At 43.9% G+C, this 20,384-nt stretch overlaps 1 protein-coding gene across 2 annotated transcripts; it reads left to right on the forward strand.

The window, feature by feature from the left end:
* Window positions 1–1,007: 1,007 nt before the first annotated feature.
* On the forward strand, window positions 1,008–15,841 carry LOC139562909 (hepatocyte nuclear factor 4-beta-like). Of its 2 annotated transcripts, none has more exons than XM_071381067.1 (10): window positions 1,008–1,586; window positions 3,177–3,342; window positions 4,888–4,982; window positions 7,921–8,027; window positions 8,811–8,966; window positions 9,172–9,259; window positions 9,483–9,635; window positions 13,536–13,799; window positions 14,118–14,240; window positions 14,975–15,841. In XM_071381067.1, the coding sequence occupies exons 1-10, from the start codon at window positions 1,472–1,474 to the stop codon at window positions 15,100–15,102; spliced, it is 1,395 nt and encodes a 464-aa protein (XP_071237168.1). In that variant the 5' UTR covers window positions 1,008–1,471; the 3' UTR covers window positions 15,103–15,841. The 2 variants fall into 2 exon arrangements, with proteins under 2 accessions (XP_071237168.1, XP_071237169.1); XM_071381068.1 differs by having other exon boundaries at window positions 14,157–14,240.
* The last annotated feature ends 4,543 nt before the right edge of the window (window positions 15,842–20,384 follow it).

A 20,384-nucleotide genomic window follows, 5' to 3' on the forward strand; every position in this document is an offset into this window, starting at 1 on the left:
TGCTCAATTTGTTCAGTTATAATATAAGACAAACTATTGATTTCTTGCACACAAAGGATTTGGCTCATATTTGAATTTTTTTTACTTCTTCAACCCAGACGTCCATTTTTATAGATGTCTGGGAATTTACTCTATTAAAAATATGAGATCTCTGTCCATTTTTGGATACTTAAAGGGAAAAATACATGTTGGACTTTACTGTCTACTGCTTTGTTTCACATTTCTTTCCTAATAATCTAAAACCGAAATGATATGATTGTTAATATGGTGCTTTGTATTATTCTGTTACTCCATTACTACAACAGTAGATAGACCACAAAGTGGCTTTGTGAAGATACTAATGTCATTTTATTGTAGCTTGACATAGATGACCCTCCACTGCTTTGAACCTGTGTTTTATGTAGAGACAAGTCAGAGAAAGGCTATCTACAGTGCATTCACTATCTGTATAAAGGGGCCCAGGGGAGGTATAGTTTTATTTGCAAACACGTTATCACTCTACCTCTGATCAATACCTCCAAACAGCTGATGGCATGCTCTCCACATGGGCAAAGGTGAAGAAAGAAGCCCCTCCCCGTTGTGAAACAGAGTGCAGACCAGTGGAACTAGCAAACTCTGCCCCCAGTGGTGAAATATAGCACACTCTCTCGTCCAGTTACAATAACACTCAAACTTGAGAATCTGGCATCTTTTGTCCCTAGAAGTCTACTGAAATTACAAATATCAAACATTGATCAGCGGTACTCAAATACCATTCTCAACTGACCTGCAGTAACTGATAACACACTGTAATGATGACCTTTGATCTGGTCATATACTTTAGTTTTTGCTGCCCTTTTTTCCTCAGCCGTAGAAGTGATTAAGATAACGTAGCTCATTGACCCTATCGGCTGTTTTTTCTCTTCCCAGTGAGTCATGTTTACCTGCCTCCATCTGAACCCTCACCTTTATTATACTCTACTCTGATAAGAGTCGCAAACAGACAGTCGGCCAAATCTCAGTGTCTCTCTCTTTCCCTCCTTTGGAAGGCTGTTTGGCATCTGTCACACTGATCTGGAACATTAGCTACCAGCTAAATACATACTGGATAACTTGTTCTTTTATACAACCTGAGTAAGAACTGCCTGCCAGGAATACTGGGATGAGAAAAGGAATAATCTAAAAGGTGCACATGATTCACTGGGCCAAGGAAAACATCAGCACAGGACAGGAACCAGGACATTGGAGGCCTGTGACGAGTGGAGGAATAGCGGCGTCACACAGAATGACAACACATTGATTTACCTGAGCTAGACAATCAGGAAGACACAGAGAGGAATTAAGTGATTGTGCTGAAAAAGTGGCTAATTTTGGAACAGAGTGGTGAACTGAAGAGGAAGATCGTGCAGCAGCCTGTTCTGGTTCCTTTGCTCATATAAATCAGACTTTTGTTTAGGGCCTAGTGTGGCGTCCTGAAGCAGTGACCAGAACCATGAAGCTGTCAGGGAACGTGCTGGATCTGGACTCCACAGACTACAGCACCACCCTTGACCCCTCCTACACCATGCTGGAGTTTGACAACCTCAGGGTGTTTCCTGTAGAGACAGGTACGTCTGGTATAATTACACCTTTACCTGTCTGTTCTTCACTCATAGACTGGTGCACAACAATACCAAAACATCGGTCTGACATTTGAGGGAGGGTTTTTGTATGATATTCAAACGACATTCAAATAATATAAAATATCGAATATCCATTCATTTTTATAAGTTCAAATTCATGAGTAGATCTTAGTAACTTTTTAAAACCTGTTCTTTCCATTCAGCTGGAAAGAAAACCAGGCTTACAAAAAGAGGCCCAGTGCCCTTGGAAAAACATGGTTTTAAAAAGTACTCTCAGCGCTTTACAATGTAGCTCTCATGCACACAGGAATTTGTAAGACCATTTTCTCATGGATAAAATGACATCAGCTTTCATTCCACAAAATGCTGTGAATACAACGGTCATTACTCCCGACAATACTGAGAGTGATTTAAAGACCTCCCCCTCTTCTGCTTTCCCTTATAATCTAATTTGAACTTATCATTATCATCATTAGGAGTCTGTTCTGCTGAATCAGGTCCTTTCTTTGGCACTTTTAAGGAGATGCTTTACCAGCAGACTGCTCTCCAAGGCAGATAGCTGTGTGGCAGATGTATTCTAATCTCTTAATTCAATCGAACTGATCTTTGACCACAGAAAGCATTCTCCATGTTAAATTGTTATCCCTGGCTGCTCAGTCTCCCAACTCTAAGTGTGCAATTTAAATACATTACAGCCTGGGGCCATTGTCCCTGTGACTGCACAAACACTACACCAACAGAGTATATTTGACGGTCAGTGGTTTTAAGAGAGACAATCCTGCAGCAATCGAACACTGACAGGACACAATTTAGAGCAACACTGAGGGAGATTGAATTAAAACGGAGCTCCCAGTGTAAAATTAGCCAGTGGACTTTGTCTTTGCCACTGACCTGAATCTGCTTTAATTAAATGTGGAGTTTCCTCTTCCTCTGAGTAATAAGCAGCAGTGGTCCTCTGAGGGCCTGTGAGTCTGGCAGCAACATACAGCAGTGATATCTCTACCTATAAACCCTGCTTTTATTACCCCCTCCAAACCTCATCAGACCTGGGGAACAACACAACTCTGCCATTGTTCTTACAGCCCTATAAGCTCACAATCAACACATTTCTGCCTTTGAATGTTGTGCTTTTTTATGTGCAGCACAAGGTTATTTCCCATCACAGAGGTGGAATGAACAGGGATTCATTAATCACCTTAGCTGATGATGGCGTTGATTAATTATTCGCTCTGTAATCGTGCTTATCTGCTGTCACACAGCGTTGACAATCTCTCAGCTGAGTGATCCGCTCTCTGCAGACGCTGTTGGGGCTTATTAGCAAGGCTTGGAGATGTTTACTTACTCATCAACAGTGGGGGCCCTCTGTAACAGTAGAACCGTGTCCTACAATACCAATATTCCATTGTGCATCTCCAAAGCTTTCTAATGTTAGCCTGAGGTCATCAGTAATAGATATCCTCGCATGTCTGTCCCCAAGTGTCAAGAGTCAATTCAACACATGCAGTAGCTACACATCAGACCTCCAGTGTGCTGTAGTGTATGAATCTCAATAATTTTCTTGTGATTGACTGACAGAGTTGATGATGCCGGAGCCTGCCCCTCTGCTGCCACAGACCAATGGGAGCGTGTGTTCCATATGTGCAGACAGGGCCACAGGTAAACACTACGGTGCTTCCAGCTGCGATGGCTGCAAGGGCTTCTTCAGGAGGAGCGTCAGGAAGAACCACGCCTACACCTGCAGGTGAGACTCATCACCACACAGGTCACTGAAAAAGACGACTACATCTCAAATGACACCCTATTCCCAATATAGTGCCCTATTTTTTTTTATCTGATCGAACCAGTTCTCACAGCATTACGTATTATTCTGTAAATAAATCCGCAGCACTCCATTTAATATGATATGTTACGGTTCGGTTCGTATGGTATGTATTCATTTGTGGATGTCCATCACCCATTTAGTATTAAATGTTACGAATTACAATTTGAAAAACATACAATATGTTACGAATTTGATAAACATATGAGATGTTATGAATTCTAGCTAGGTGGCTAGCATAAGCTAGGGGTTGGAGGTTAGGTTTAAGAGGGTTTCTGTTAATGCTGATATCAAACCTTGGGTTGCACGGGCCAATTGCAACTTGGTGGTTAGGGTTAAGGTTAAGTTTAGGACTAGGTTAAATGGCTAGGATTAAAAGGGTGAAGGTTAGGGTTAGTAGAAATGTTAGCTAAAAGGGTTAGGGGAAGAGTTAGCTAACATGCTAAGTACAGTAGTTGCAAAGTAGCTAAAAAGTAGTAAGTAGTTGAAAAGTTGCTAATTAGCTAAAATGCTAAACTTGATGAGATTCAAACTCGCAACCTATGGGTTGCTAGACATTTGCGTTATACACCCACCGACCCATCCACCTCAACCAACCACCCTACTTTAAATAACCATCTGTCTTATGTAACCATACCAAATGTAACATACTGTATCATACTAATTTCAGTGTCCCAGATTTACAATTACTATGTTACGTCTAGTCTATGAGACCAGGCTGGATCCCCATATAGTGCTCTACTTTTGACCTGAGACATAACAATAAGGCACTAAATGGGAAATACGGTGTCATTTGAGATACCACCAAGGTTCTGTTAGAACTGCAGGTCATTGGAATTATTATTAGGCGCACTATTGTCCACCTCCGACCCACATGACAATACAGAGACAAATTTACTGCCAACGACTAGGGCAGCTGGTAAAAAAATGTTGCTGAAATTCTGGTAAAGTACTTTCATTCACAGTGTTCAACCCCCATCTCAATAACTGATTACTTTTTCTGGTGGTACGGTTCTCAACCACATCCAATGGTAAGTGAAAGTATGAGAATTGCGTTGGCCAAGAATAGAAAGCCAACTTCTGTGTCATAGTCTCTGGGTTTTGTTCAGACAAAGAGACAATAACCTTAATACAGTGATTGAAGACTCCAAGTCAATGGTGTGATGCGTTTTACTCTCTTGTGAGAAGTCGATTTTACCACACTGTATGGACTATAGGAGTTGTCATTTCGCAGGTTTCAATGAAAGGTGGTTATATGTCTGGAACTAAGTGTTAGGATCCTGTCTGAACATGTGTATGCCAACAACACAGAAATTGTACAGCACTGATCTGACACCATCACAATTACAGAAGCCCATAGTGTGAGACTTGTGTCTGATTGTGTGTTACAGAATCATACAACTGTTGTCTTGTATTGAAGTTTATCTAATTGTGTGTGTGTGTGTGTGTGTGTGTGTGTGTGTGCAGGTTCAGCAGGCAATGTGTTGTGGACAAAGACAAGAGGAACCAATGCCGTTACTGCAGGCTTCGGAAATGTTTCCGAGCAGGCATGAGAAAGGAAGGTGAGAGAGATGGTTTGTTGTTTAATCATGACATAGATTTTACATACTGTATGGCACCACACTACAAAGTAATTACACAATTCATTGCCACATTATTAATTCAAAATTGTTTTTTTAAGCATACCAGCACACACACGCACACATACACACACTGCATTTTGTTCTTAAAGCCATAAGCATATATGCAAGTTGACAAATCACAATATTTACTCACATTGCATAACCATGTCCAACGCCAAGGGGGGCAATGGGGTTGGCAGGCACGCCAGGCGGGGGTGGGTAGTGGAGGCTCAGGCAGGGGTAGTGAGTGGGGTATGGTCTACAAGGTGCTATCTCAAATCAAATCAAATTGTATTTGTCACATCCTTCATAAACAACAGAATATTAGAAAGCTAATAACACAAGGAATAAATACACGGGGTAACAGTATCGAGTCGATGTGCAGGGGTATCTAGAACCTAAAAGGGTTCTTTGGCTATCCCCATAGGAGAACCCTTTGAAGAAAACGTTTTGGTTCCTGGTAGAACCCTCTACATGGAACCCAAAAGGGTTTTACCTGGAACCAAAAAGGGTTCTCCTATGGGGACAGCCGAAAAACACTTTTGGAACCCTTTTTTCTAAGAGTGTATGCACCACTTACTGTGGGGGAAAAGCAACAAGATCAACATGCCACTCTCTTGAGCAATACTGAGTGAGTGGCTGTTTGTAGTGTGCACTGTAGACCTTATCTTCCACTGGTTGCCGATGATAACCGGGAGAGAGAGACGGGATTAGAGGATCCATGAATGGCCCCTCACATTAATAATTAAAATGGCAGAGCATGGGCAATTATTTGTTCTGGCTTTTTCAAAAGAGAAATACCTCTCTTTGCTGAGCCCTCATTCCAGAGGAATGTTACGTAAGAGAGAAACTGAAGCTGAGCTGAGCACCCTTAGTGATGGTCAGGGAGAAAGATTCAAACATTTGCCCTATTAATTTTGCAGACTACTCAGCATAGCATTTAGTAAAAAGCAAAGCTATGCCACAAAATATCAGAACATGCCATTTTGTAAATGTGTATAAGCCTTTGGTTTAATGTGTTTCAATTGTACATTAATCCAGACAACAAATTCTAACAAACCATTTTTGACAACGATCATTAATTGTACTCCTCCTATTCTCCTTGCTGAATGTCCACAGCCACTTTCAATCTATCACTTCACTTATGCTCCATGGAGGACTAATTTGTGACATCATCACCCACGGCCATGTATCCAAGGCAGAGGTCTCTCTCTCTCTCTCTCTCTCTGTCTCTGCAGCTCCAGTTTGATTAATGGGGTCCTGATTGGCTGCTGAGAGGTCAGCTGTGGTGACTGATTGCTCTCAGACTGGGGCTTGTTGTCTGACTTTGTGGAGCAGACTGAAATCAGGCTGAGGTCATCCATTGTAATGACACAGGCACAGAGGTCACTATGAGACAGTCTCCTCTGTCAGACACAATCCCAATCATCAGGCCCTGTACTGTCAGCCTCCCGTCATGCCTTCCTTTGGCTAATTACATAGTCAGGTTTAATATGTTGGCAGAATCAGAATCAAATTTAGAGATGTTACTTTTCAAACAATGGGGAATTTGGAAATTTAATTTGCTCTGAAATAGTCTCAATACAGATGAGTGTCAAAATTAAATGTCTAACAAAAATTAGTAACGCAAGATACAACAATTTCAAAGATTTGACTGAGTTACAGTTCATATAAGGAAGTCAGTCAATTGAAATAAACGCATTAGGCCCTAATTTATGGATTTCACATGACTGGGAATAAATATATGGATCTGTTGGTCACAGATACCTAAAATAGCATAAAAAATGGGCCTCAGGATCTTGTCACGGTATCTCTGTGCATTCAAATTGCCATCGATAAAATGCAATTGTGTTCATTGTCCATACCTTATACTTGCCCATACCATAACCCCACCGCCATCATGGGACACTCTGTTCATAACGTTGACATCTGTCACGTTCGTCTAAGGGAGGCGACCAAAGCGCAGCGTGGTAAGTGTTCATGTTATATTTATTCAAACAGAACACAAAACAAAATAACAAAAGAGAATGAACGAAAACAAAACAGTCCTGTCAGGTGCAGCAACACAAAACAGAAAACAACTACCCACAAAACACAGGAGGGAAAAGGCTACCTAAGTATGGTTCTCAATCAGAGACAACGACAGACAGCTGCCTCTAATTGAGAACCACACCCGGCCAAACTCACAGAAATAGAAAACATAGAACACAAAACATAGAATGCCCACCCCAACTCACGCCCTGACCAAACCAAAATAGAGACATAAAAAGGATCTCTAAGGTCAGGGCGTGACAACATCAGAAAACCGCTCACCCACATGACGCCATACACGTGGTCTGCGGTTGTGAGGCCAGTTGGACGTACTGCCAAATTCTCTAAAACAATGTTGGAGGTGGCTTATGGTAGAGAAATTAACATTAAATTATCTGGCAACAGCTCTGGTGGACATTCCTGCAGTCAGCATGCCAATTGCACACTCCCTCAAAACTTGAGACATCTGTGGCATTGTGTTGTGTGATAAAACTGCACATTTTAAAGTTGCCTTTAATTGTCCTCAGCTTCTTGATATGGCACACCTGTCAGGTGAATGGATTATCTTTGCAAAGGATACATGCTCACTAACAGGGATGTCAACAAATTTGTGCACAACATTTGAGAGAAATAAGCTTTTTGTGCATATGGAACATTTCTGGGATCTTTAATTTCAGATCATGAAATATGGGACCAACACTTTAGGTATTGTGTTTAGATTTTTGTTCAGTGTAGGTGTATGCTGTAATTACAACGTTACCCCTCCATTGAGTATACTTTGTCCAAGTAAAACAGTGAACACAAGAAATCCAGGGACTCTCCCTCCCTCCTATTGTTTTATTTCCAGCCGTGCAGAACGAGCGGGACCGCATCAGCAGCCGCAGAGGAGAGGGACAGGGGCTGGGCACTCTGTCCATCAGCGTACTGTTACAGGCAGAGGCCAGCATGCATCAGGTAAGAGATTGTCACTTTAAAACCTCTCCCTATTCACAGCCACAAAGTGCTCCAGAGGCTTCCATTTCCCATCCAGCCCAGAGTAGAGCCCCTTATCTGTTTCTCAGAAACACAGTAGTGGCAGGGCTAGAGATGGAGAGGATACAGGCTGCACTTTAGACAGCCGGCCATTAAGGTCCCCTGGAGATTCTAGCTGCAGGCTGGATTCAGTTACTTCTTAGAAATGGCCAAATTGCCCAGAGAGACTCACATTTGATCACAGCAGTCCTATTTAATGGCAGTGCCTGGGCTTGGATTGTGTGCCAGCGTTCAATTGGCTTCAAATACATAATAACAACCAGATATCCTCTTTGCATGCGAAAGGAATGCGGCAGAAATTAATTGGATGATTGACAAATGAACCACAAAATTTGGCCAGGCTGTTTTCCATTTGGGTCAAATTTTCATGCGATGTCTCCTCAATGTGAGATGTGTGCTGAAGGGGCTTTGATCACCATCCAACAGCATTGTTCCAGAGACAGACCCACCAACAACACACATCCAAAATCCATTTCTCATCTTACACCCTTATATTCTCTATTACCACCATTCTCTGAAGTGACCTTTCCCCCACCCAATACCCTACCTGCCTCTGCTTGCTCTGCCCTTCACGATTGTCCAAGCACCCATCATCTCACCCCTGCACTCTGCCCCATCCATCTCCTCCAACCCTCTCTTCATTCTCACATTACACTGACACCTAGGGCCAATGTGGAACCTCTCATTATTGTGTGCCACTCTCAGTTTCCAGCCCTGACCTCCCCTATGAGCTGTGACATCAACAGCAAGAAGATAGCATGCGTGGGGGATGTGTGTGAGTCCATGAAGCAGCAGCTCCTCCTGCTGGTGCAGTGGGCCAAGCGCATCCCCGAGTTCTGCAGCCTCCCAGTTGACGACAGGGTATGGAACTATGGATGTTATCCTACTTAATGTGTCTGTATGAACATGTGAGCTGCACCTGTCTAAGCAGGCGGTCACATTCAGCCCAGCTGTCTTTGTGTTGGGTTTTGGATCACTAGCTGTTGGAATACTCACGTTGCAGGGAGGGCTGTCTGTGTAATGGCTGCTGTGTGTTGTCTCTGTGCTGTGTCTTGTCTGTGTGCAGGTATCCCTGTTACAAGCCCACTCTGCTGAACACCTCATCCTAGGGGTGGCTCAACGCTCCCTGCCTTACAATGACATTATCCTTCTGGGTAAAATATATAAATTTCAGCTGAGTCTGGGATGTGCTCTCATCATTGTTATAGAATTTAAAAAATATTTAACCAATGTTGGTAATGTCGACTAGCTATGCTGCTTTTACCATATGTGTATATTAATAAAGGAAGCAGACTTACCTAATGTATAAAGTTTTACTTACAGTTTTACTTTACTTATATCATAAGTAAGTATTTAATATGGGGATTGCATTTGCAGGTAATTACTTTGTGATCCCAGTGAGCGGTCCTGAGGTGGAGGTGTCCAGGGTGGCTGCCCGGATCCTGGAGGAGCTGGTCAAGCCTCTGAGAGAGCTGGACATCACCGACAGCGAGTTTGCCTGTCTTAAAACCATAGTCTTCTTCAGTCCTGGTCAGTCAGTCCTTAGGTCGCCACCAGCCACCCCCCTGCCCCTCCTCCCCCCTCCTCACCTCTTCTCACCTCTTCTCACCTCTCCTCTGTCCTCAGACAAAGGAAGAGACTTTCGCCAGGAATCTTTTTATTTCACAGTTGTTCTCTCCTGGGACTGTCTCTGCTCTCTGTGCTCTGTCCTTGGCACCCTGTTGGTTTGTTCTGGCCTGGCGGACAGGTTTCATCGTGTTCTGGGGAGAAACTATTAATATCTGGGCGAGGTCCTGGTCCTGGCAGGGAGAGGTGACTGGCTGCTGGACTTTACAGCCTGTTGGCCTGAGGCGGTGATTACAACAGCAGAGCCAGGCCACCGGTCTGACAGACTGACTGGCCAAACAGGCACAGCAGTGCACAGCAGTAGACAGCAGCATCAGGCCAAGTCTGACACAGATGACTGACTACCTACAGAAATAAACACACCGAACGTGTACTCAGCTCTGTCCTGTGTGACCCTGCCTTACTACCTTTACCTAACCTTTCTCTAATCATTTTTGTTTAGTTTATTACACATAATGCATTTAAATTAGTAAAGAAGTATATTGTATAATGTCCCCACCACAATCCCATCTCTCTCTATTCTCCTAGGGCCGCAGCGTGAGGATTTGTCTCTCTTAATCTCCCATTCATTCTCTCTGTCTCAGTGCTGTGTTGTAGGAATTGTTTGTCTCACAGTGGCTTCACCCTGTCTCTCAGTATAAGCATACTGTACATGTAAGTGTCTCTCGTGTGCTGTATGTGAAAATGGCGCCGTACTGTATGGCTGCCGTCTTGCGTGCTCTGACCCAACTTTGCTATTTTGTGATTATTTTGGCATTTATAAATTCCTATGATCGACGAAATCTTTTGAACATCAGATCGGCAGTTAATAACCTCAATTCCGAGTTCAACTTCAACTTCGATTCATCTGCCCTGGGCTCTTTCTGTATCTACGACTGTTATCGTGACTGCTGTATACACTGAGTGCACTAAACATTAAGAACACCTTCCTAATATTGAGTTGCACCCCCCCTTAAAAATATTTATTTAACCTGTCTCCTCCCCTTCATCTACATTGATTGAAGTGGATTTAACAAGTGACATCAATAGGGGATCATACGTTTCACCTGGATTCACCTGGTCAGTCTATGTCATGGAAAGAGAAGGTGTTCTTAATGTTTTGTACAGTCAGGGTACATTCCACCTCAGGACAACAACAACAACAAGCTGGCAAGGCTATAAACAAGCAAGATACCATGCACCCGGAGGCTGCTTTTCTTGTTGCCAGTGATTTTAGTTCTGCGTCACTAAGACAAGTGATACCCAACTTCTATCAACACGCCTCCTTCGCCACTCGGGGCGTTAAAGTCCTAGACCACTGTTACTCAACCCGCCACGCAGACCCTCAACACATGGGCCCCCCAGCGGTGTGTGCTTATACTTATTCTCCCATGATTGCGTGGCCACGCGTGACTCCAACTCCATCATCAAGTTTGTCCGATGACACAAAGGTGGTAGGCCTAATCACCAACATTGATGAGACAGCCTACAGGGAGGAGGTCAGTATTCCAGTTCAGAGTCCAAAAGGTACAGAACGGCAGGCAGTCTCGGGGTCAGGGCAGGCAGAGGTCAATAATACAGGGTGGTGTGACAAGGTACAGAAACGGCAGGCATGCTCAGGGTCAGTGCAGGCAGAGTGGTCAAAACCGGGAAAAATAGAAAACAGGAACTAGAAACAGACAGGAGCAGGGGGAAAAACGCTGGTAGGCTGGACGAACATAACAAACTGGCAACAGACAAACAGATAACACAGGTATAAATACATTGGGGATAATGAGGAAGATGGGCTACAACTGGATGGGGGTGGAAGCAAGCACAAAGACAGGTGAAACGGATCAGGGTGTGTCAGTACATGCCACACGGTCTCTGAAGGCCTGAAAAGGCCTGAAAAATTGCCAAAGACTACAGCCACCCGAGACATGGCCTATTCTCAATGCTCCTGTCCGGCAGGCGATACCTTTGTATCAAGGCTCAAACCAAAAGACTCCTAAACAGCTTCCATCCCTTGGCCATAAGACTGTTAAATGGCTAACAACTACTGCTCCCCCTCACACCTACGCTGTTGCTAAAATGAGTATTGAATAGATTTATTATTACCATTACTCTGCTGTTCATTGATTATTGATTGCTATTACCATTAGTATCTATCTATGTCTCTTGCTACTGGTCACCATTACTCCTGTGTACATGTACAGTACACTGTATATTACCATTAGAATATTACCATAAGCACATGTATTTATATATTCCTGCTTCCAGTCACTTTTCAGCTCTATTTACATGTATATCCACCTATTACGCCTACACTGACACACTTGCACCCACACACATAAACTCACATACACACACACCACCACGCACTCACGCACCACTTATGCTGCTGCCATACTATTTACTATTATTATTATTATTTATCCTGCTACCAGTCACTTTCACCTAATCCCTGCCTACACGCACATACAGTGCATTCGGAAAGTATTCAGACCCCTTGACTTTTTGTTACGTTACAGCCTTGTTATAAAATGTATTCAATTGTTTTTCCCCCTCATCAATCTTCACACAATACCTCATAATGACAAAGCAAAAACAGGTTTTTAGAAATTTTAGCAAATTTTTTCTAAATAAAAAAGTGAAATATCACATTTACATAAGTATCAGACCCTTTACTCAGTACTTTGTTGAAGCACCTTTGGCAGCGATTCCAGCCTCAAGTCTTCTTAGGTATGACACTACAAGCTTGGCACAACTGTATTTTTGGATGTGTGCTTAGGGTTGTTGTCCTGTTGGAAGGTTAACCTTCACCCCAGTCTGAGGTCCTGAGAGCTCTGGAGCAGGTTTTCATCAAGGATCTCTCTGTACTTTGCTCCGTTCATCTTTCCTTCGATCCTGTCCCAGTCCCCGCCGCTGAAAAACCTCCCCACAGCATGATGCTGCCACCACCATGCTTCACCATAGGGATAGTGCCAGGTTTCCTCCAGATGTGACGCTTGGCATTCAGGCCAAAGAGTTCAATCTTGGTTTCATCAGCCCAGAGAATCTTGTTTCTCATGGTCTGAGAGTCCTTTAGGTGCTTTTTGGCAAACTCCAAGCGGGCTGTCAGGAGTGGCTTCCGTCTGGCCACTCTACCATAAAGGCCTGATTGGTGGAGTGCTGCAAAGATGGTTGTCCTTCTGGAAGGTTCTCCCATCTCCACAGAAGAACTCTGGAGCTCTGTCAGAGTGACCATCGGGTTCTTGGTCACCTCCCTGACCAAGGCCCTTCTCCCCCGATTGCTCAGTTTAGCTGGGCGGCCAGTTCTAGGAAGAGTCTTGATGGTTCCAAACTTCTTCCATTTAAGAATGATGGAGGCCACTGTGCCTTCAATGCTGCAGAACATTTTTGGTACCCTTCCCCAGATCTGTGCCTCGACACAATCCTGTCTCGGAGCTCTATGGACAATTCCTTCAACCACATGGCTTGGTTTTTTCTCTGGCATGCACTGTCAACTGTGGGACCTTATAAAGACAGGTGTATACCTTTCCAAATCATGTCCAATCAATTGAATTTACCACAGGTGAACTCCAATCAACTTGTAGAAACATCTCAAGAATGATCAACGGAAACAGAATGCACCTGAGCTCAATTTCGAGTCTCATAGCAAATGGTCTGAATACTGATGTAAATGAGATATTTTATTTAATTTTTAATACATTTGCAAAAATGTCGATATACCTGTTTTTGCTTTGTCATTATGGGGTATTGTGTGTAGATTGATGACTCTCTCTCTCTCTCTCTCTCTCTCTCTGAGTGCAATATTAACCCTACCTCTCTCTCCCTGTCTCTCAGACTGCCCAGGGCTGGAGGCCCCTCAGACAGTGCGACAGCTGCGTTTCCAGGCCCAGGTGCTGCTGGACGAGGCCACCTGTGAGCAGCGGGGGCGTTTTGGGGAGCTGCTGCTGATGCTGTCCCCCCTGCAAAGTGTGGCCTGGCAGATGGTGGAGACCCTGCAGTTGGCCAGGCTCCTGGGGGAGCCCAGCGTGGACAGCCTGCTGCAGGAGATGCTACTGGGGGAGGGGGCCACTGGGGGCCTGGGACAACGCACAGGGCACGGTACGCTCCAGAGGAGAGATACTTACAGTAAAAACCCTCAAACTGAATACCACTAACTTTCACTGGGTTGCCTTACAGATCAACAACAGAGATCAATAACAATTCAACCCAAAATAGGTCAACTTTCAATTCCAACAATATAATCTGTCCACTGTGCATTGTGTCTTCACTTATGTTGTTATCATACTGTTTCATGGTGAGCTCTCATTACTGACTTGAGAGTATTCGTAATGAGGGTAACCTTTGAGCTGTTGTGGTAACTGGATCCGTGTAGTAGTGTAGTAGTATACAGCTATTCTCTTCTCTGGTCCTCCTCAGGTTCTAACTCAAATGTAATGGTGTTCCCCCAACCCCAAGATCACACCCTGTCTCAGGACCTACTAGGAGGCCATGTCGGGTTGCCTAGCAACTTCACATCAGTCATCCTACCTGTCCCTGGCTGTGAGTACCCCCAAATGCATCCATGGACAAGTCAATATACTTTGTGTACTAGTATGCATTTAGCTAGCTACTGTAGAGCAAACAAATACATCATAATCACCATGTATGACACCTTTATACACACACACACACACCTGTATTTAGCGGTGCAGCAGGTGCGTGAAACCTCAGATGCTGGTTTGCTGCCTGTGTCCCAGACAGAGTCAGCAGGTTTGCTTCACTGAGATCTCCTCACAACACCAAGCAGCATGGTTCTCCTAAGTAATAGTCTGTCTCGCCAGCCTCATGGTGCTCCACGGTAGCTGTGGGAAGAGACTACCTGAGTAATGCCCCCACGCTTTCAAAACAGGAATAACACACAGTGACCTCACCGTCCCCAGAGTTTTATCACCCTCACAGAGCCAGCCTGGCCCCACAGGGGGCACATGGCCCAGACTGCTCCCCTTGTCTCAGGCCCTCTAACCCAGCCTCATTTCACAGGAACCTGGGCCCTCTCACCAGCCCTGGTCGTCAGGCTCAGTCCCTACAGCTCTGAGCTCACCTGAGGGATGTTGATGTCTGTCTCCCATCATTAATATTCCTATAATTACCACCTTAGTGTCTTTTTTTAGGGGATTAGCTCACCAACGGTAACTTAATGTCCTGAAAGAGTACTGTTATGGACCTGTAGTAAAAGCCATGCAATTTCAGTCTGTGTGTGTAATGCCAGTCTGATGCCTGTCTCTCTCCAACAGCTCTGCCAGTGGTGCCTCTGGTGCCCACACAGACTGGCACTGAGGTGTACAGACATAGGGAGGGGGCAGACATGCCCATAGAGTCTGCCCACGGCATGCCCATGGCTCCTGTCCACACCTGCCTCTGAGAAGCAGACCAAGCAGCACCAGCTACTCAACCAGAGAGGAGAAAAAAAGCTGTGTGATCTAAACACACACACACATCCAATCCGGCCCACGGTTGGTTTGAGTAAAATGTTTTTTTTGGAGGGGAAAAAATGATAATGGACCTGCAGTTTCTTGACTGTGTCCAGCTCCCTGATAACCACAGCGAGGAAATACAACACATTTTCATTGCAGCCCTTGGAGCCTCAGTGAAGACCGAATGTGGCCCCTGGGGCAAAATGAGTTTGCCACCCCTGACCTGGTGTTGGTGCATCCAGGCCGTGCTACTATATGATTACAACATGAAGTAGAGGCTGTTACATGGACACTAGTAACCCAAAAAGGGACTTTGACTCAGCCATCCAATCCTCTCCCTTATCCACCTTTGCACAATGCACATTACACACAGGGAATATGATGCACACAATTAATAATTGATCAGGAATTGTTCTTTATGTTAACCATTCACTGACAATTAAAATCATCAAATCAATAAAGACCACAGCTCAATAGTATGTTATCTTTATTAGATCATGGTTGGGTGAGTGAGTTGTGTTGGCATGTTAATTAATGACAGTAATGTGGCAGTGGTGAAATAGGAACAATTTTATGTTTTTTATCTTCAGGATCAAAGTCCATGCAGATGTTGATACTGTTAAACATTTTAAAGTTACTCGTAAAAATGTTTTTTTTTAAAAGGAAATAAATAAAAAATAAATGTGCTGTGTGTCTCTTGTTTTAGGATGTTAGGTTTTATTCTGTAGGGGTGTAGGCCTAATGTGTGAAGTGGTACTTTGTAACAGGCTACATATACTGTTAGAAAAGAATTCAGTAATGACTGTGAGTGTAGGATATGTAACATAACTGCAGAGGGTGCACTAAGCCTGTTCAGAAAATCTGACTGTTCCTCTTCCCCTTTGAGCAATTGAGGCAAACCTTCTCAGACTGAGATGACCAACTCTTGGCAGGTTATCCAGGGTCACTCACTGACTGTCCAGGGTCAGATATTGCATGGGGTATAGACAGAAATGGTGAAAGGAGGAACATCTATTAGAGACTTCCTCTTCCCTCACCCAGACTTGAAGTGGTGTTTTTGGAGTTATTTTCATATCTCTCTCTGTACATGAGAAAGTATGCATGTCAGTGTGAAGTAGGGACACCTATTGACCCCAAGGTACATGGTTAAGTAATCTATAAGCTATGCTTTCCAGGTTGGTATGTAATGTATGTCTGAGTGCAATCAAATCAAATCAAATTTATTTATATAGCCCTTCTTACATCAGCTGATATCTCAAAGTGCTGTACAGAAACCCAGCCTAAAACCCCAAACAGAAAGCAATACAGGTGTCGAAGCACGGTGGCTAGGAAAAACTCCCTAGAAAGGCCAAAACCTAGGAAGAAACCTAGAGAGGAACCAGGCTATGAGGGGTGGCCAGTCCTCTTCTGGCTGTGCCGGGTGGAGATTATAACAGAACATGGCCAAGATGTTCAAATGTTCATAAATGACCAGCATGGTCAAATAATAATAATCACAGTAGTTGTCGAGGGTGCAGAAAGTCAGCACCTCAGGAGTAAATGTCAGTTGGCTTTTCATAGCCGATCATTAAGAGTATCTCTACCGCTCCTGCTGTCTCTAGAGAGTTGAAAACAGCAGGTCTGGGACAGGTAGCACGTCCGGTGAACAGGTCAGGGTTCCATAGCCGCAGGCAGAACAGTTGAAACTGGAGCAGCAGCACGGCCAGGTGGACTGGGGACAGCAATGTCTCTTGCGTGTCTATTATATATGTGTCTTGCATGTCTATTATATTATAAAGGCTGACCTCTAGTCTGTGCTCTCTACCTGGAGTGGGGCTGCAGGTCAGATGCCAGCATCTGCATCTTAAGCAGTCGCATAGGGTTTTAAACATAAGTGTCTTAAACGGTTGCTTAGGGCCCATGGCCACTAGGTGGCCCCCGACCAAAACATTATATACAGTGGGTATAGAAAGTCACCACTCCCTTCCAAAATGTTCACCTTTTGCTGCCTTACAGCCTGAAATGAAAACACATACAATACAATCTGACTTTTTCCGGCTTTATTTATGCACACTAACCTGCAATATCCAAGTCATTTTTTATTTATTTTTTTACTCAGAAAATGTGTTAAAGGTAAAACAGTAAAATAGCCTATTTGGATAAGTGAACTCCCCCCTGAGTTAATACTTGGTGGAACCACCTTTAATTACAGCCATGAGTCTCTTTGAAAATGTCTCCACTAATTTTGCACACCTAGACTGTGCAATATTTGTCCATTCTTCCTTGCAGAATTGTTCAAGCTCAGTCAAATTGCATGGTGTGTATTGGGTCATTGTCATGTTGAAAGTGAACCATTTTCCCATGTTGTGGGGGTGTTTCTCTTCAGCAGGGACTGGAGCACTTGTCAGGATAGAAGGGAAAATGGACAGTGCAAAATACTGACAGATTATTGAGGAGAACCTGCAGCCCTCTGCCAGGAAGTTGAAAATGGGAAAATGGTTCACTTTTCAACATGACAATGACCCAACAGCACCTTTTGCCACTTGGCCTCGGAATCTACAATGTGCTTTTTGGCAAAGCTCAAACGAGACTTGATGTGGCTTTTTGTGAGGAGTGTTTTTTTTCTTGCAACCCACCCATAGAGGTCAGATTTGTGGAGCGCTTGTGATATTGTTGTCACATGCACACATTGACCAGTCTTTACCATAAAGGTCTGAAGCTCCTTCAGAGTCACCATTGGCTTCTTGGTAGCCTCTCTGATCAGTCTCCTCCTTGCCCGGTCATCCAGGTTGGAGGGACGGCCTGATATATACAGGGTCTGAGTGGTGCCATACGCCTTCCACTTCTTGATTATGGTCTTAACTGTGCTCCGATGGGATAGACAAAGCCTTTGAAATCTTCATCTCGTAGATCTTTTGAAAGTACCTTTCCGCCCATAGTGGATTATTTACTTTGAATTGCACTACTAAGCAGTGGAGTCCTATATGAACAACTGGTTTTATTCTGATCTAATCAAAGTCACTACAATTGATCACAGATTTAAGCCAATTAGCTTGATTTGTGATCTGGAAGGTGGTTGGTTATACCTCAGCAAGTTTGCAATTCAAGGGGGGTGTTCACTTATCCAAACAAGGTATTTTACTGTTTTACTTTGAATTAATTTTCAGAGTTTCACTTGGACATTGTGGATTACTGTGTGTAAATAAAGCCGGAAAAAGTAATTGTATGGGTTTTCATTTCAGGCTGCAAGGCAACAAAGAGTGAACGTTTTGAAAGGGGGTGGTGACTTTCTATACCCACTGTATATATATATATTTCTGTTGAGAGATAGAATAGTAGAATACACATGGTGTAATTTCGAGATTTGGCTGTGCATCAGCAGTAATCCTCTTGTCCAGTCGGCTGAGAGTCACTCGTAGTCATGTCAACTAATCATTTTTAGATTGGTTAAATAGTCTAGCCAGCTATCTAAACTTGTAGTAATCATGGCCAAATACCAATCGGGCATGTAGGGCACGTGCCCAGGAGCCCTGACCTCCAGGGGGCCCCCATTGACCTTGTTAGTTACTCTCACTGAGATATCATTGACATGGCATAAGTCTTAGCTACGGCCGGCCCTGGATGCCAGTTAAAGTTAATGGGCACAGTGGCCTGGTCAGAGGGGTGATGATGGAGAGGGGGCACAGGATAGGGGCTCAGAGGGGATATTATTACTCATCAGAGCAAATGGAGGGGAATAGTAGAATGAAAGGCCCGCTCCCTAACCGCCCCCCAGCCTGCGTGTTTATTTTGTAACCCAAAATACCAAATCAATACAGAAATAGAGCACAGAGTATCTACAACTTCTCTCTGGGAACAACGGCACCCGTTACTACAACAGGGGGTATAATCTAAACAGATCTTTATTGGTAGTTAACCCCTCATTCAAAAGACCCATTTACCTGTTACACACACACACACACACACACACGTTATTATTGAAGCGCTTAATGGCTGATGGGTAATCTCTCTCCATGTGTGGCAGTGCCAAAGTCAGCAGCACACACAATGCCGCCCTGTATGCCCACCTGGGGCTGACATTAAACCCTGTAAGACTGTGTTATTCACACTTATACAATATTATATAATATTAGTTTCATTTGATGTCTATCTATGCTTGTTACCCAATGTGCTGTAATAGGAAACATGAAACAGCCATTTTCTCACAGAGGGTAGAAGTTTTCATGGAGTTTACATTTCAGCGACAGAATATGTATGTGTTACGCCTGTTCTCTAGTCGGCCACTATAACTCAGTATGATTCATTTCAATAATAAACCATTTGTTTGTTGATGTAGCTAGCAGCCATGGAGGACATTGGACTAGCCTAACTGCTGCTGAGGACAGCATAGCTACTGTAGGGGTGCATTGGGAATGGTGGTTCCCTTCAAAGTTAAGACTACAAATGAATGGTGCATAATTATTGGTAATATTGTATTACAGTGGCAATATGAAAGTACAAAGTCCTCAAAAATATGACTAATGGTAAACTAATTAAATTATTATAGAAAATATTTTGGGACTACAACTGAGACTGAGACCAAGGTAGGTCATCATAACTGTATAAACAGAATTCTCAAAACAAGTCACGGCAACCGTCAGTGTTGGTGTGAATTATTAGATGGATGTCGATTTTCTCAGTAAATTGCCATATTTTCCTTCATGACTGGACTGGGCTGTTGACTGGTGAAGAAAATACGTTTTTCAGCATGCTGGGAGACGTTTTAGAGAAGCTCTCTCTCTTCCAGCTGGCTCCTCAGCCACGACCCTGCAGCATGCCTGCCTGCCTGCCCAGTGTGTTACAGCTGGGCTTTTCCACACCACTTCAGCCCTGTCCTCAAAGCCGTCTTATTGGGGAAAAAGAGAGGGAGACATCAAACCATCAGGCAGCCCACACGGCACAAACTGGGTCTTTCAGCTTGCTGACCCAAAGCCCCAAAGCCTGCCTCTCCTTTGCTCTCCAGGCCCTGTACAGATAGTCAGCCCCCCATGTACCCTCCTGCTGCTCCAGACTTGGCTCTGCGTCTCACCTCCAGGTGAAGTTATTTGGGAGGACCTGGATTAATCTCCAGTGGGAGAGAGAAGGATAGAGGAGTTAACGCAACTATTTCCGCAGGGATGGGATTCAGGGAAATAGCAATGACCAATGACTGGACAGATTTCATAACGAGCATCCCTTATGTCAACAAACTTGCAGTTCACAGAGGCACTTT

This window comes from Salvelinus alpinus, chromosome 33, assembly GCF_045679555.1.
Source record: "Salvelinus alpinus chromosome 33, SLU_Salpinus.1, whole genome shotgun sequence".
In the NCBI taxonomy this organism is placed as follows: domain Eukaryota; kingdom Metazoa; phylum Chordata; class Actinopteri; order Salmoniformes; family Salmonidae; genus Salvelinus; species Salvelinus alpinus.

Bases quoted from the DNA above. Each gene is read 5' to 3' on its own strand.
- LOC139562909 (XM_071381067.1), top strand. From the start codon at position 1,472: ATGAAGCTGTCAGGGAACGTGCTGGATCTGGACTCCACAGACTACAGC. The intron at 4,983-7,920 runs GTGAGAGAGATG...TTTTATTTCCAG, and splicing joins AGCAGGCATGAGAAAGGAAG to CCGTGCAGAACGAGCGGGAC. The intron at 9,260-9,482 runs GTAAAATATATA...TTGCATTTGCAG, and splicing joins CAATGACATTATCCTTCTGG to GTAATTACTTTGTGATCCCA.